This window comes from Neolamprologus brichardi, chromosome 1, assembly GCF_056152115.1.
Source record: "Neolamprologus brichardi isolate AB-2024 chromosome 1, ASM5615211v1, whole genome shotgun sequence".
In the NCBI taxonomy this organism is placed as follows: Eukaryota; Metazoa; Chordata; class Actinopteri; order Cichliformes; family Cichlidae; genus Neolamprologus; species Neolamprologus brichardi.
Window position 1 is genome coordinate 41,672,694 of NC_142104.1, and position 18,471 is coordinate 41,691,164.

General features: G+C 41.0%; 1 protein-coding gene across 12 annotated transcripts in view; it reads right to left on the bottom strand.

The window, feature by feature from the left end:
* Positions 1-10,258: 10,258 nt before the first annotated feature.
* LOC102789834 (serine/threonine-protein kinase BRSK2-like) overlaps positions 10,259-18,471 on the bottom strand; it is a 161,700-nt gene continuing 153,487 nt past the window's right edge. For 8 of the 12 annotated variants that reach the window (XM_087842226.1, XM_087842252.1, XM_087842210.1 and 5 more), the window contains 2 exons: positions 18,127-18,174; positions 10,259-12,890 (listed from right to left, as the gene is read on the bottom strand). In XM_087842226.1, the coding sequence (XP_087698352.1) occupies positions 12,673-12,890; positions 18,127-18,174 (266 nt within the window). In that variant the 3' untranslated portion in view covers positions 10,259-12,672. The remainder of the gene's footprint in view (positions 12,891-18,126; positions 18,175-18,471) is intronic. The other 4 variants (XM_087842234.1, XM_087842244.1, XM_087842218.1 and 1 more) reach the window with 3 other exon arrangements.

An 18,471-nucleotide genomic window follows, 5' to 3' on the forward strand; every position in this document is an offset into this window, starting at 1 on the left:
ATGAGTAAACGATCATTTCTTCATTTAATTATCCGAGTTTTCACTCAGAGGATGTGTGTTTAATAAAGAGCTTGACATTATTCAATTCAATTCAATTTTATTTATATAGCGCCAAATCACAACAAAAGTCGCCTCAAGGCGCTTCATAGATACAGAGAAAAACCCAACAATCATATGACCCCCTATGAGCAAGCACTTTGGCGACAGTGGGAAGGAAAAACTCCCTTTTAACAGGAAGAAACCTCCGGCAGAACCAGGCTCAGGGAGGGCGGGGCCATCTGCTGTGATTGGTTGGGGTGATGAAGAAAAATTATCTCAGACCACTTGTTAAAGCTGGTGATTTAATGTGTTAGCATTACTTTACATTATTTTAGCCCATATTTGGGAAGCACGCCAACACCAAAAAAGAATAATGAAAAATATCAGTACTCATTTAAAATGCAACCTTAGGAAAACATTTTCTACTCTGACTTACTGTCAGATTCAGTCCTGTTTTTGTGGTAATCTGAAAAACTGTTGCTAGCAGATTTTATTAGCTAGCTCAGCGGTCCCCAACCCCCAGGCCACAGATCGGTACCGGTTCGTGAGTCGTTTGGTACCGGGTCGCGAGAGTTGAGGCTTGGGTGTGAAATTTATGTTTTTCAGGGTTTTTAGTGTTAACTCTGTTTCCCTGGGTCTTTTCCCGTGTGTTATGAATAAATCTTATTTTTTTTGGTACCAGTACTGGTTTTATTTAGTTGTATTTATCTGGGACAACTTAAAGGCCGGTCTGGGAAAATGTTGAAAATGTTGTTGGACATAAACTTATCTGTGGCGCAAAAAAGGTTGGGGACTGCTGAGCTAGCTAACTAACAGACATAAACGGAGAAGCTGGAACACTATTTTAAAAGTATAACTCCATGAAACGGCTAAATGGTTTGGTGACATTTAAATAAAGATTTATGGTCTGGGGAAATATAAGGAAACTCAGTTTGAAACCATCATAGATGATAGGACTGCTGTCTCAGGATTGACTGGTTAATTGTTTGGTCCATATATTGTTAACAGGACAGACTGTCTGGGAATATTAAGGTGTTACCGTTGATAAGGTGAAAGGTGCTACACCAATGAGCCTGAGTGACTGCGAGCTTCATTTATGGCTACATTTACAGAACATCTTATTAGTGTAGCTAATCCAAGATGGAATCCAAGATGGCGCCAGTGTGTACGCCAGGCCGTCTTCGTCTCCCCAAGCTCTGAGTACTGCTTGCCGTTTTGCTTTATGTATGATTCCCGGCTGTTTTTGCACTAATTGCCTATGATCGTCAAACTCTTTTGAATCTTCGACCATTGAACCATCAAACGCCAGACGTACGCTGGGAACCAGGGACTTTCCCCCCGCTTTCGATGGATATTCTTCCCCTCGTACGCCACCTGACGTTTGCCCCCCTACAGAAAAAACGACCTAGGAGACAGGGTAAACGGAGCGGTATCCGTGAATGCATCAAGGCCTACCTAAAGTCACACGAAGTGATTAACCACTATGTTATTTTACGTTCCTCCCCATCCTTCCAGGACTGGTCTACCTTTAGGCTGACTCGCCATGTCAGCCAGCATGCCCGCTCGGTCTACCTGCTCGGTGTTGGATGCAGACCTCCAGAGGTGGCGTGAAGCACAGCAATCTACGCCTGTTGAGGCGCACTCCTAGAATCGATAATGTGACTGCTCAACGCCAGCTTATTAAAGAACAAGTCCTTAATCCTAAATGACTTTTTTCTCTCATCAAGGTGAGATTTCTTGTTCCTGACGGAGACTTGGGTATGCCCCGTGAGTCCTTTTCCTTTTTGGAACTTCTTCCCCCAAACTGTGACTTTCTGAGCTGTCCCAGGACCTCGGGTAGAGGTGGAGGGCTAGCCTCGGTCTTTAAAAACAAATCGAGTGCGGCAATTGCCTCCTGCCATGTACTCCAAGGCCACACACTTGATCTGGTATTGTCATATGGTCTGGACATGCACATTACGGATATAAGCGACGCTCGGATCTCGGACCACTTCCCAGTCATGTTTGATATTGAACTTTGTAATGTGGAATTGAATTGTGCCAAGTGCGCACGATTAATCCTGAGATTACCAGCTTCTCTGTGGCCTTTACTAACTCTACTTTTTATGATACCAACTCTAATTCAGCTATATCAGTTGATGAATTCTCTAACTCCTTTATTTCAACATGCTCCTCGATTTTAAACACTGTGGCTCCATTAAGGGCTAAACGCTTCAAGCCCACTTACCAACCATGGCTGAATGAATCCACTCGCGCTCTCAGGCGTGAATGTCGCCGAGCAGAGAGGAAATGGAAAAAAGGCAAACTTCAGGTGTCCCTGGAAATCCTGCATAACTGCCGATCAAAATATCAGAAGACTGTCAAAATTGCAAAAGCTTCCTTCCTGACAGAACTTATTACTGACCACAGTCACAAGCCACAAGTTCTGTTTAAAATCTTTAATTCAGTTTATAACCCTGCTCTACGCCTCCCTGGCTCTCTGTGAAAAATTCTTACATTACTTTATAGATAAAATTTCAGCACTAAGGGCACCATATCTACTGGCAGTTAACCAAACCCCAGTTTCTGAATGCTCTGTGGGTTTTCAACAGTTTGAGCCTGTATCTTTTTCGACTCTGAAAGAAATTATTGATCATATGAGTAACTCTAATACGCTGCATGACATTCTGCCTTCCCACATTATTAAGGAACCTCTGACTACTATCGGTCTCTCTATTTTACTTCTAATGAACTCTTCACTGTCATCAGGCTGTGTTCTGGCACAGGCCACCCCAGGTTTCCACCCCAAAGCTAAAACAATAAAATTCAATCAAATGTACGATTATGTTTTCACAGTGAAGCTCAGATATCCGAGTGTAAGTGAATGCAGCATCAGCTTCTGCACTATGAGCATCACCTTAGGAAAAACAATTTTTCGGCAAAAGAAAATGAGGAGAGAATAAATGTCCCGGTAAGTAATATTAAGTTTGTTGAGTTTAGTAGACTTCGGTGAAATTAGAATACCAAGGAAAAAATAACACTTTCAGACAGTAGGCTGCTGGGGGAAGCTAGCATAAGAGTTATGAGTTATAAGATATAATCCAAGTCGTAACATTGTTGTGTGGAGCTGCAGATTTGGTTGCAGGTTAATACTGGCAGTGTCACCATGCCAGCTGACTGTACTTCATCATCAGCCAGTGTTGTTCTTTATACATCAGTATTACTAAAGTTTACCATAAGGCAGCACTTACACTACACTGTGCGGTCTAGCTAATTTCTCTCATTACTTATCTGCCAGCTCCATGTTATGAATAGAGTGTAAATCACCCCTGTGCCATGTTCAGTGCAGGGATGTGCAGTTCTGGATCTCAAGGCTCCCGTCCTCCCGGTTTCAGATGTTTCCATATGTCAACACAGCTGATTTAAAGAATCATTTACAGACTTCTGCACAACTAGGTGTTTGGGGATTATTTGATTGGAATTGGCTCTGTTGGTATAGGTAACATCTAAAACGTGCATGACAGGGGTCCATGAGGGCCAGAATTTGACATCCCTGACTTCTAGTCAAGGCCATACATCAGGAAAGTTGTTGTTTGTGACTTAGGTTTTTGCTTTATTACTTCAGGACCAACCAGTAGAGATAAAAGAACAGGAAGAATGAAAAGATCTCAAAATATTGAGAATTTCTTCCTTAAGAAGGCTAAAATACAACCAGAAGCAGAGAGCAATGTCAGGGAAAGGTGGACTGAGCAGCAGTCATCATTGTCACCTGTGAGTTCTACAAATGAAGAAATGTGTGAGAATGAAAATGCAAGGAAGGGATGTTTATATTGTCAAGTGTTCAACCGATCCTAATATTTGGAGATAAATAATTAACTAAACAAATATATGTATTGTGGTACATAATTGGAAAGTAAAACAAAATCCTGCTTTAAATAACAGTTTTTTTTATTTAATGAATGTAATATTTTTATATTATCCCAGGCACTTGTAGTGTTTAAAATCTCATTCTAATAAGAGTTAAAAGCGCATTCGGTTATTAGGTTCATAGGGTTATTGAATTATGGTTAACGCTTGGTAGAATTTTTTTTTTAACATTATCTGCCAATTACATCTGCCACCCTTCTCCAAATCTGTGCCCCCCCCCAACAAAAATTTTCTAGACACGCCACTGGTTCCGACTGCCTTCAAACACGCAGCCGTACAACCTGCAATCAAGAAAAGCAACGCTGACCCCAACAGTCCTTCAAACCGATCTCTAAACTTCCTTTCATGTCTAAAATGTAAAAAAAATAGTCCTTCTTAGAGACATGGTGTCAGTGACAAATTTCAATCTGGATTCAAACCCCGTCATAGTACTGAGACAGCCTTATTGAGAGGTTTTAATGATCTCCTCCTAACTGCCGCCCTGTGACTCTAGTCTTATTAGATCTAACTTTCAATATCGTAGACCATAATATTCTCCTAACAAGGCTAGAACATGTAGTTGGCCTTAAAGGTAATGTTCTTTCATGGTTTAAATCATATCTATCAGACAGATCCTTCTTTGTCACCATGGGGAAATACTCTTCCTCTTCTTCCCCTGCTAATTGTGGTGTGCCTCAGGTGTCTGCATAAGCCCCACGCTGTTCTCCCTGTACATGCTGCCTTTGGGACTCATCTTTAAAAAACATAACATCTCCTATCACTACTATGCAGATGATATCCAAATTTACTTTCCTCTAAATTTGGATGCCTCGTCCCCACTCTCGCCTTTGTTCGAATGTCTGCGGGAGGTTAAAGACCGGCTATCCCAGAATTCTCTGATCTTAAATGAAAGCAAAACAGAAATTAGTGTTTTTGATAGCCACGTTCCCCCTGGGCCAGCTAACTGATACAATGGGGTCTTTCGCCAGCCACTTTTCTCATCCTGCTCATCGATAGTTCTTTTAAATTAAACAAGCAGGTATCCACTGTGTTAAAAACCAGCTTTTATCAATTACGCCAAATTTCCAAAGCTAAGCCCTATTTACCACATAAAGAACTCGAAAAACGTATCCATGCCTTCATCACTTTTAGATTGGACTATTGCAACTCTCTTTACCTGGGCCTCCAACTCCCCCTCCTTCAGTGCCTGCAATTAGTCCAAAATGCAGCAGCACGCCTCTTAACTGGCACTAGAAGGCATGAGCACATCACCCCTGTCCTCGCTAACCTACACTGGCTTCCCGTCAAATATTGCATTGATTTCAAAATCCTTCTGCTCACTTTTAAAATTCTAAATAACCTGGGCCCTAGCTACTTAACTGATCTCCTTGATCCGTGCAACGCAAAGAGAGCACTAAGATCCTCCAGCCAACGGTCTCGTTTAAAAAACGGAGGTGACCGTGCATTTGCCATCGCTGCCCCTAGACTGTGGAATAACCTCCTAGTCAAAATCCGTACTTCGGAATCAATTCAATTGTTCAAATCCCGTTTAAAAACACACTTGTTTGTACTTAGCTTTTGAAACAAATTAGTTTGACTTTCAAATTAGTTTACCTGCACTACACCATGATAATGCAATTTTAAGTATAATTGTACTATTTGTACTTTGCTCTGCCCGCACTGCGGTTTTATTGTGAAGCACTTTGATGTACATTAGTCTTTTAAATGATCTAAGAACTGTAACTTGTCTCTGTTCTGCAGAATTGATTTCTTTCAACGGACTGCTTTAATATGATGTTTAGTATAATTTAAGTATTTTCTATGCTTGGCTGCAGCCTTACTAGGGAGTTATGACCATTACGTTTATGCAATAGCACTACTTGCAAGAAAGAAAAGCTAATTTAAGGTGGTCTTCCCCCAAGTTCTCAACAAAAAGGTATTTCAGATGAAGAGTCTTCAAATCAAATCAAATCAATTTATTTTTATAGCACTTTTCACAGGATAAAAACCACAAAGTGCTTCACAGTAATATAAAACAGAAATACATAAAATACATTAATAATAAAACACAGCACAAATCTAATTAAAAGCCAATCTAAATAAATGAGTCTTAAGCTGCTTTTTAAAAGAATAAATACAATCAAGGCAACGTAATGATGTAGGGAGAGCATTCCACAACCTGGGGGCCACCGCTCTAAAAGATCTCTCTCCTCTGGTCTTAAAACGAGTTCGTGGGACCACCAACAGCCTTTGATTAGAAGATCTCAGGCTGCGAGAGGGTGCGTGGGGTTCTAAAAGATCAGAAATGTAAGCAGGGGTTCACAATTCAAAGCTTTAAAAGTCAGTACCAAGATTTTAAAATGAATTCTGAAATGTACTGGAAGCCAGTGTAATGAACGTAACACTGGTGTAATGTGCTCTCTTTTCCGTGTCTTAGTTAAAAGCCTTGCAGCAGCATTCTGGACTAACTGGAGACGGTCAAGATTCCTTTTGCTCAAACAAAGAAAAAGGCTGTTACAATAATCTAAGCGAGAAGAAATAAAAGCATGAATAACCATTTCTAACTCAGACTTAGACAGCAAAGTTCGCAGTTTGGAGATGTTTCTTAGCTGAAAAAGGCAGTTCCTAATTAACTGGCGAGAGTGTTGTTCTAGGGACATGGCAGAATCAAAGATCACACCAAGGTACCTGAGGCTCAGGTGAACAGATGAGCCAAGAGAACCAAGATGCTGTTTGATTAGAGATATCTGGTTGTCAGGGGCAATAATTAATGTTTCTGACTTCTCAGAGTTCAACTGTAAGTAGTTGTCACCAAGCCACTGTTCAATGGAAGCTAAACATTTAATTAAAGAGGACAGTTTATGGACTTCCATCGGCTTAAAAGAACAATAGAGCTGAATATCATCAGCATAGAAGTGATAAGACACCTCAGGGAACTGCCTAATTATAAGTCCTAGAGGTAACATGTACAAAAGAAAAAGAATAGGACCCAGAACTGAACCCTGCGGTACCCCACATCTCAGATCTTTAGAATGTGACATAAACCGATTTGCAAAAACACTAAAAGATCTGTTGGAGAGATATGACTGAAACCACTTCAAAGCCAGACCAGACACACCAACTACGTCCCGGAGCCTGTTAATCAGGATGGTGTGGTCAATGGTGTCAAAGGCAGATGTCAAGTCCAACAAAACCATGACTGAGGATGCTCCGGAGTCAGCTGACATCATAATGTCACTCGAGACTTTAAGTAATGCGGTTTCTGTTGAAGCCGTGCCACCGTGCCACCGTGCTGCGGTGGCACGGTGGTTATCACTGTTGCCGCACAGCAAGAAGGTCCTGAGTTCAATTCCACCATCAGGCCAGGGTCTTTCTGTGTGGAGTTTGCATGTTCTCCCCGTGTTTGCGTGGGTTCCCTCCGGGTACTCCGGCTTCCTCCCACCGTCCAAAGACATGCAGCTTGTGGGGATAGGTTAATTGGATAATCCAAATTGCCACTAGGTGTGAATGTGCGAGTGAATGACAGTGCGAATGGTTGTCTGTCCCTGTGTGTTGGCCCTGCAACAGACTGGCGACCTGTCCAGGGTGTACCCCGCCTCTCGCCCTATGACAGCTGGGATAGGCTCCAGCGCCCCCCGCGACCCTGAAAAGGATAAGCGGAAGCGGATGGATGGATGGATGGGTTTCTGTTGAGTGACTTTTACGGAAACCCAACTGAAATTTGTCATAAATTTCATGTTTTTCTAAAAAAGTGGTAAGTTGATCTGCAACTACTTTTTCCAGAATTTTCGATAATAATGGAAGCTTAGAGATAGGCCTATAATTCTTAAGCTGAGTTGGATCCAAACTGCTCTTTTTTAATATCGGCTCAACAACAGCATGTTTACAGAATGTAGGGACCACACCTGTTAAAAGAGAGGCATTGCATATCTCTACAATAGAGGGGCCAATGACAGAGAGAGCATTTTTAAACAGCCCAGCAGGTAGAATGTCATTTGCACAAGTGGTAATTTTCATTTTATCCAGCAGGAGTGAAAGGTCATGTATGGTCATTGGGTTAAACACTGACAGTAAATGAGGGGGAGGTGACCCAGAGACACAAACAGATGGTATTGAAGAACCAATGCTCATACGGACATGATCAACTTTATCCACAAAGAAATTCAGAAACTCATCACTCTCAGATATAGATGTCACAGGTACTCGGTGGACCACGGGGGAAACAATAGAGTTTATGGAGTCAAACAGTACCTTGGAATTTCTCTTGCTTGATGATATTAACTGAGAAAAATATGCTGATCTGGCTGTTTTTATGGTTTCATGTAAGGAAACCCAAAGTTCCCTAAGGTGGAGCCTGTGAACTTCGAGTTTGGTTGATTTCCAAAGACGTTCTACTTTTCTACAGATTCTTTTGACCTTCCTTACATCATCATTTATCCACGGATGAGCTCTTTTTGGGGCAGCAATGACAGATTTCATAGGTGCCACTGAATTTAAAATCTCCAAGCAGTGATTATTAAAACACTGTGTAGCAACATCAGCATCAGTGCAGCCACTAATCACATGAGGGTCCAACATATTAGAAAACTTCAAAGCAACATCCTGATTTATGAACCGCTTATGGAACATGAGATTAAAAGGTGGTGCGTACAGTGGGAAGCTAAGACTAAAAGTAACACAGGAATGGTCACTCACTTGTACGTCTTTAACACAGACATTAGTTATGTCTAAGCCAAGAGAAAACACAAGGTCCAAGGTGTGGCCTTTAACATGGGTGGGTCCAGAGACATGCTGAATAAAACTAAAAGAGTCTGTAATAGATAAAAAGTCAGAGGCCATGCTACAGCTAAGATTATCCACGTGGAGGTTGAAATCCCCAATCATTAAGACTTTCTCCAGTTTAATAATGGAAGATAAAAAGTCCGTAAAATCTTTAATAAAAACACCAGCGGGGCCGGGAGGGCGGTAAATTAAAACACAATAAAATATATCTGAAGAACCAACCTTAAGAAGTTGTGACTCAAAGGAAGGGAAAAACTCAGAGTCCATAGTCCTGCAAGCGAAATTGTCTCGGTGAATAGTGACCAGACCACCACCACGACGGTCCAAACGCGGAGTCCCGATGAAGCGACAGCCGCCCGGGCAGAGCTCATTAAGGTGGATAAATTCATTCTCCCGCTGCCAAGATTCCGTGAGAAACATGAAGTCCAGACTATTACTGCTAAAAAAGTCATTCAGTACAAATGATTTGTTGGCTATGGAACGAGCGTTCAGGAGAGCGATCTGAAGCGGAGGTGACAGGCTGACGTCATCAACAGCTGATTGACGGGGAATTGACAGCAGACACCTGGAATGAGGACGTAGTCTCCCGGTACCTCTAGCTGTGGAATTGTGGTCTTGTAGAATGATAGGCCAACGTGAAAACATCCCGCTCCAGACAAGACACCGATCCAGGTAATCGTCTTACGTCACTTTTGATTGGTTGACTGAGGATAAACAACAACCCAATGAAGGTGACGTGCAGATCATAGAAGCAGACTTTCATTTTTGCAACTCATCAGCTCTACTGAACCAACGGGTCATACAGATTTTTCCGGGGTTATCATCAAAACACCAAAGTCTGTTTTGGAAGAATGGTGGACCATCAAAGTAGTAATGTAACAAAGACAATGTAAAGGTTCATTCAAGCCATCTTGGTCTATATCAGGGGTGGGCAACTCCAGGCCTCGAGGGCCGGTGTCCTGCAGGTTTAGATGTGTCCGTGATCCAACACAGCTGGTTTAAAGGGCTAAATGACCTCAACATGTCCTGATGTTCTCCAGAGGCCTGGTAATGAACTAATCATGTGATTCAGGTGTGTTGACGCAGGGTGAGATCTAAAACCTGCAGGACACCGGCCATGGAGGCCTGGAGTTGCCTGTACTTTATATTGTCAGGTATAGGTCCTTATACAACAGGGGAGTTCTATAACCTATACCTGACAATATAAAGTGCCTGGTGGTAACTGTTGTGAATTATTAGCTTATAAAGTGGCAAAGCTACACTTAAGGCACTGGTCACATGAAGGGTTTATGGAATTATGAATATGAACATCAACTAGAGATTGTATGATGATGACACTATCCTATAAACATGGATAAATTACATGACATACAACTTTATAGACTGTGCTTAGATATCATCTTTTTGTAGCTGTTGGACCAGTTATTAGAGCAGCAGAAAGTCTGAAAGGCCAAGATTTGAACACTACTGGAACTCTGAACATATAAGATTTACTTCTTTACACGAATAAACGTAATAAATAAAATAAAAAAAGGCGCAACACAAATACTACTCCAAAGTCAACAGATTTATTTCCTTTAGCACTGAAGTTGTTCACAGTAACATCACAAGGGAATACATTGCAAATGGTTATCCTGCTCAGTAGTAGCGCTCAGTACCGAAGAGTCCATTCTGTGTGCTCTGGATTCCCACAGTAGAAAAAGAGGAAAGCGAATGATGAAAGGTATTGCTTTAATTTTTCTTTCTGACAACTCAACACACACCCAGATGGGCTGAGTGAGTGACCCAATTGCCAGCAAGGTCCCTCTTTGAGAGAATGAGTAAGGAGAATGCATTGCACGGTTACTGTGTGCACACAGTAATCAAAAAAGAGAAAGGACAGCAAATTAAATGAAAACGTAAAAAAACAAAAAGGCAAATTCAAATAAATGCACATAAAGAACTGAAACGTGTAGAGAAAAGGGGAAGAGGAGAACAATTCCAACGACAACATGCAAAGAAAAGACAAATGCTGAACATGCAAACAACCATACAAGGTCAAAGCTAAGAATAGGGATCCCCTTGTTTTTTTGTGGTTTTTTTTCTTTTCTTTTTTAAATAAGCTTGCCAGTAAACTCGGCTTATTTACAGAATGAGTGTTTGGTGAGTTCTGAGCCGTCATACGCGCACGGGGCATGGGGAAAAGGACAGTTATCAACAAAGGGTTTGTTCCTCTCAAAGAGGCTAAAACTACATTCTTAAATTACAGTAAATTATTTTCCCAAACATATATTACAAGGTTTCTTGCATCAAAAACCAGGGAAAAGCAACAAACACACACAAATGTTTTCATTTCTCAGTGGTCAAATAAATTAAACATGACAAAAATATCCTTAAATAATCTGACATTAAGAAACATTCTCTACATCTTTCATATAAATAAACAATAATAAATTAAATAAAAAAATGACAAAATACAGCAAAGTACAAAAATATACACAGCAGTTCAATATTGTCTGAAACCTGCAGATAATCTAAAAGAACTTGGGGAATAAAAGAGAAAATTTAAAACATACTGAAATGGTGTAACTCAAGACAAATGTTCAAAGTGCAAAATAAAAAGGAGACGACTAAGCAAAAAGGCCTGGTCACACCAGCAAAATTTCCTGGGCAATGTTAACGGTCAACGCGCTAGCTAGCAAGAACTTGCTAGCGCTAAATCCAAGATGGCTTTTTGAGCATTTCTATTTTTTACCGTAATGGGCTCTTCCGTCTGAAGTGAGAAACTAAGTTTAGCTAGCAAGTCTGCAGCTAGCTAGCTAGCTCATTTAGATTACTATTCATGTACCTCACATTAACAAAGGTTGTTTTGCCGTTATCGCTAGCAGTTGCATTATTTCTTGACTCCCCACGACCTCGGTTGCAGGTCTCTTCCTGTATGTGAGCTCCATCTACTGTTACAATGAAACATTTCAAATGCTGGTGTGGCCGTGCCTGTTCGTGAATACAAAAGAAAATATGGCAAAAACTCTAAAACATAATGCCACTACTACACTTTTTGACATTAAGCAGGGACATAGTTTAGTCTGTACAACAGAATAGATCATTCATTTATATATTATTACCACCGCCAACCCTCTTTATCATACTTTTATGGGCAGTCTTTAATTGCAAGAACCCATGTACAGAAACACCACAGAGCGAGCTAAAAGAACCTGCTGCTCACAAAGAAATATGATTTTAAAAAGAATTACAATCCAGCCAGTGTTTGTTGATCCATCCGTCCACCTTTGCTTTCTTCCATCGCTCCTGCATCCCATCTCGATTTCAAGTTCATCACGCGAACAGGTTGTTTATGCCGAGGTGTATGTGTGGGTGCATTTTTTTATGTACATGTAGGAGAAATGGAAGAAAGAGGGAAGGGTATACATGTGTGCAGACTGACAAACGTCACTGTCTTAAGGCTTTTTTTCTTTTTCTTTTTACAAGTCTTCCAAGACGTGTCTGTGTTTGGTGTGGCGGGGTGAAGTGTACTCTACTGATGCGGCAGCAGGAAGAGACTCAAAGATATAGGGCGGGGGGAGTGGATTCAAGTGGGCTAGGGAAGTGGTCCTCAGTCTTTTCCAGTTTCAAACTCTCCTGGTGCTGGCAGGCCCAGCAGGCCGCTGTCAGCCGTCTCGCCAAGGTTAATAGTTATTATGGATGATCCCTGGTGGCAGAGACAAGTCAAGCCATCACACATGTGAGGAGGACACAGAGAGGGACACAAGGTAGGGACGACGAAGCTACATCTGCTACTTATTGTAAAATACTGATCGACTTTTAAACTGAAATAGCCATTCCCATTATTAAGTACAAAATTTATAGGCAAAAAGTAGATCTTCTTGTTTTATTCTTAGCTAAAGGGCAAAGTTAGCAGCTCTCCTAATTTCTCTTATTTAATGACCTGATTACTGCTTTCATCTAGTCATGCACAGCTACGGCTCCTTAAGGTTGTTCCTGTGTCCTGCTGCTGGCAGCCATCTTTGTTTTGTCTTTGCCAGGGGGGCATTTAGAGTCATTAGGTGGGGGCTGGTTGGGCTTGCTGCTGGGGGTATGCTTGGTGGGGGAGCTAGGCGTGGCGCCGGGGGAGTGGGACGCTTGGATGTTCTTCTCGTCTGAAAAAAGCTGTTTAATTACGTCAAAGAAGTTACTCAACGGGCTGCCTACACAGACGGGAAGAAAAGAAAAAAGAGAAAGAGAGAGAGAGAGAACAAACAACAAATGAGCAATGGGGTTAACATGAGGAGAGGAAGAGGACGTGATGGAGGAATGAGAGGAGTGGAGCTAGGAAAGGAGACTCTTACGACCGAGACAACTGAAGTCAGAGCTTTTGTTTTTAGGCCAGACGAAGAAGAGGTGGCACCAAAACGACACTGGTTGTATCAGGACTTCCATCACTTTTACTGCGAGAGGTTTTTTTTGGTCTCTGAGTCTCAGTTTCCCTGCAACATGGAGAACCAACAGGAGCACTGGAAGACATTTCGAATCTTACCATCAGAACCGCGCCACCAAATCTCAGCTGACACTGCAGAGGGAAGAGATTTTAAACCTGACGGATACCTGGGTTCAGCTTTTGGTTTCAACAGCTAGCCTAGAGGCAGATTTCTTACGGGGTTTTTAGAGGGATCAGTAAATTGAAGTCTTTGTTAAAAATAAATAAATGACTAAAAACCCAGGACTCAGTGTTTCCTGTAAAACCATAGTACAACTATGAAGCTGTAAGAGAAAAACCAATAGGAACATATGGCTTAAAAGTTCACTTTTTTGCTTCACTGCTGCACACAAGAATGATTCCAAATGGTATCATTTGTGCTTTTTAAACAGCGTTCAATTACATTTTCATAAACCACCAACACATAGACTGCCACCCTCAACACATGGTAAATTTAGCCATTTGAGTCCAAAAGTGTTTCCCCACAAACATTAAAAAATATGACTTCACAGCACAAACGGCTCAAGAACGTATGTCGACAAACCGAAGATCGCAGTGGCTATGTCTAATAACATGTTTTTGATAAAAACGCTTAGTCAGCCTGTCGTAACAGGCGTTGAGCCTGCATTAGTTTCTAATGCAGCATTAACGTGTTATTTAATAAAAGCCACTGTCTGTACTGTAGATGATCAAATAACTGGTTTATTGTGACAGTGAAAAATAAAAAAATGTCCCGATTCTCAGCAGATTCTAGAGATACAGACTCTAAGAGCACTCTCAGTCTTCCACATCTTCCCTGCAACAGAGTAAAAATAGGACAGCATCCTCCTTGTGAATAGAGGAGATTAAAATAGAAATTGGTGGTTTTCCCTACATTGATTTTTTTCACATTTGGTGACTGACTGCAAGTAGCTGAAACAAGCACAGTGTTTACACAGGACAGCTGGTGAGGGAAGGTCTGCAAACTGTCCCCTAATTTACAAAAGCAAATTACAATCAATCAGAGTTGGTTTGTGCCGATGGCTGCAGCTTCTCTTAGAAGCATCTCGTCAGACACGACTCAGCTGTTTGCATCCTGGTTATATTTCTATATGAAGACAAGGTTGCTGAGTGACTTTGTCATTCTGCAGTTAAATCGCTGTCCTGCAGCAACTACATCAGGAATTTCTGTTTAGATCTCTGAGCTTCTGGCTGGACTCGAATCAGTTAGTATACATTTCTGTCTATTTAGAATGGCAACAGATCTTTACCAGTTTATTAATCTGTCTATGAATGGCTGCAGAAGTGGCAACAATGAGCACACAATCACAATAATCATGATAACTGTGCTGCAGTCTCTAACCATTGTTTTCTATTGTGTTACTTTTGCATTGAGCAGTGAAATAAAGGGCGGTAAACCATGTCAGTGCAAATGTCTTCCAAAGCTCCAGTTAACTCACCATTATACCAACATCCATCACAACAACATTTGATAAGTCTTTTGATCAGTGCTTTTAAACAGCAACGAATGAATAAAACATGCAACAATACAGCACGGTGCACACATTAATACACATTACAGGGTTAGTTTAAAACGGTACATCCTTCAGTGAGCGTCTGTTGGTGTTGGTTTTGAATGTGCGTGAAGAGTGAAGGCGTGTCCTGAGAACTTACCATCGTCCGCCTCTGACAACACGCACACACGTGTTCCATTTGTGTCTGATCTTTTGTTCAAGTGCGGTTAAATATGGAAAGTTATAGAGGAGGGGTGAACAACCTGGTATCAAGCATTATCATGCAAAGGCTTAATCAGGCTAGTAAAGCCCCAATGCCAACCTCCAACCCCAAACACAGAAATATAGTCATCGTATCAAGTCATTGTGTTCCCTAACTCAGCCAAAACTACCGTGGAAACATCACTGACACTACATAGCCCAGTAACTTTGACCAACTGGGCCAATTAGTGGGCCCCACTACATTTAAAATTATCTTTTACATAAAGAAAGATGCCCATTGCCCCCCAGACTGGAGAATTCACTGCCTTCCATCATCGTCCTTATGAAATCATAAACTGGATGTCTCTGTGTTTAGAAAGCTTAATGGTCAGTCTGCGTGGCTTTTGAACAAATTATTTTTTATTGTCCGTCAATAAAAAAAGTTGTTAAACACTAATAATGAGGCCCTTTTAGATTTGTCAGGTGAAAACATTTTTAATAGTGCTGTCAGCGTTAATCTCATTAAAATGACGTTAACGCCAAATCCGCATTAACGCGGCAAATCTACGTTAGCGAGTTAGCGTGTATTGCCCCGTGCGTGGGGCTGGACGGGGCTATCGCATTAACGAGCTAACTGCACTAACGCGTTGATGTCGTGCAGCCCCACGCACTAACTCGCTAACGTAACGCGTTGATGCGGTTATGGCGTTAACGTCATTTTAATGAGATTAATGCTGACAGCCCTAATTTTTAACACACTGCTGTCATATCACACGTTGTTTTCTTATTGTTCATGACTTTCATCAGTCAACAAAAATTCCAGATGATTTTGTCACAGATGCATATTTTTTGGTTTCAGGATGATATATTCATCAAATTAAAGAAAATTTTAAAAAGAAAGACTCAGGAACAAACGTGAATAAGCGGCTACACGAGCATTATCTTTCTGGCACAAACTGAAAGAATTTGATCGGACTCGAGCTCAGGATCTCCGGCCATACGGTCGCCTGCTCACCCACTGAGATAAACCTGCGCCCAGACTCGCTTAGTCCTAGCTGAAAAGCTAAAACTGACGAGCTAAAATGAGCCATAAGAAATATTAGTTAATTACATTTTTTTTAAATGTTCCTATTCAAAGAGCATTATTAAAATCCAATAAAACTTAAACACGCCTCTGTTACTGACACTGGTGGAGCTGGGGTCAGAAATTGGCTCAGTATGTTGATGCATCATATTGGTTTTGTTTGATTAAAAGAAGTCATTGAGTTGCGCACATTCTGGGCATGTTTTTTTAAAGAGACCAAATTTCAAAAGCCCTCATCAACACTAATGTTTGTCTCAGAATAAACAACTGGAAAAATGAAGAGGTGCCTCTAAGAAACTCTCCTGTGGATTTAAATCATCAGTTTCTTGTTGTAAAAAACCCCAAAAGCCAAGGGCGTAGATTTGGTTTTGGGATGATTCAACCACCGAACTCTGCACCGTTTCTTTCTTTTTTCCTTTTTGTCTTTGCTTCTTGATAAAAAAAGGAGAAATATACTACCCTGCATATGCTATTCTACATGCTTTTAAACCATTTAAAATTACAATTCATAGTTTTATATGTGAATTATAATGTTAAATTACTATTAAACAAATGACTGACTAAGTATTTTAGACTTTAGTTTACTTCAGCCATATATGTAAATATACAAAAAACTTGAATTTTACAATGTTTATTGGATAAATTAAGTTACACGTCACTGTTATTATTGTCCGGCCGGAAACAGGCCGGGGGTGTCCAAATTCAGAGGCTGCGTCTTCCTGAGGACCAGGTGTTGTGCCAAAAAGTGATTGTCTGCCAAAAAATGAGTTCTGGTATTTGCCAAAAACTGATCGCTTGTATTTAAACTGCTATAAATAACTTGTTGGTCTATAATATGTGAAACACATGTCAAATGTATCCCTCATGAATGATATCACGTCATCTTGAGCAACAAACAACATTCCTGTAACAAGGTAGAAGCCGCAATCAGTTTTTGGCAGTGGCTTTTATGTTTCCTTTATTTATGCAGTTAAAAAAAATTATTGTTGGCTTTAAAAATGTCTCTTTTAAGAGTAATCTGGCGAAGACGACAGCTGAAATTGCAACAAATGCAAAAAATAGTTCTGTAAACATATTTTAAGTGGACAAAAGGAAGCTGATTGATTATAATGTAAGTACAATAACACAGTTACAAAAATACTTGAGAAACAGGTAATTTTGTAATTTTATATATAACCCCTTTGTAATACCTGTTCACCAAAGTCTATTTAGCAGCATACGTAACAATGTTACACATAAAAAACACGGAAACATTGGAAATCAGTTTTTAGCTCTTGGGCTCAGATATCTGACGCTTACACAGCTACATTCTCGCCTGAAAATATGTTAAAAGTTTATTTTGCGACCCAGAAAGAGTAATAAGAGTAATATTAACACTAAGTAGCTGCAGCAGTAGTAGCCATTGTTGGAAACTGGAATTGGCTGGGCCAATCTGGGATATGGTTTTTCAATTTTGTTGTCCGGGTGAAAATCGGGAGAAAGTCGGGAGAATGGTGGCTCCGGGAGATTTTCGGGAGGGGCACTGAAGTTTGGGATTCTCCCGGAAAAATCAGGAGGGTCAGCATGTATGGCCTAGCATAGCCTGTAACGTTATTACGACGGACACATTTTATGAGTGAACTTGACTTTAAGTGACTTACAGGTTTCTTTGGAAAATACTTTCTTATATCCAGGTTCTTCCTTTGTGCTGCCGCCCTCCTCTCCTCCTCGCAGTGCAGGCTTGCCGCTGCTAAAACTAAACAGAGCTCCCTGAAAGGCTCAGCCAATCACATTGGCCATATTTGTCACATGAGGTAGGACTCCAGTAGAGACTGTAATTTAACTCTTTCTGCACCGCTGGGTGAATGAGACGTTGACAGATCTTTTTGTTTTTTCTTTCTATTGGTTTTGTTTTTCTTTACCCGAAAAGATCAAATTATTGGTGGGGACAATTCAATAATCGCTGGATATTGGTCCGTCCATGCCAAATCTACGCCCTTGCCAAAACACTTTCTACTCTTCATTGGAAATACTCCATTAAAATGACTTGTTACGATGAATTATATTTTATTTGCAGCTCACACGCTCCCAGACACATGTGTTAGTGCAGACAGAGTGTGTTGGTGAAAGGGCCTCCAGGACGTTGCCAGTGTGTTAAAAGCCAGAGTTAAGGTGGTTTGCCGGGAGTTCCCGGACGCTCCGGGCCTTACCACGCTTGGAGGATTTACTGGGCAAAGAAGCTGAGCGCTGAGAGCCATCTGAGAGCAAAGGACAGTGTCAGAAACACCAACCCACGCACTGAGGCCGTGTGCTTCATCAACACATGAGCTGAAGCCCAACATCAGCAGGGCAACACATTACACTCCCTCTTGGCATGAGTGGACTCCAAACACGTGAATGTTCAGCTCATTTCTTTCCTTCCTTGTTGTGATATTTTCTGTGTTTCAGTCATTGCTAGATTGGTTTAGGTAGAAACATGTCGACTTAATCTCTTAATCCAACATCCAAATACCTTAAAGTTGGGAGTATTGAGCCTACGAACTTATATTCAGCAT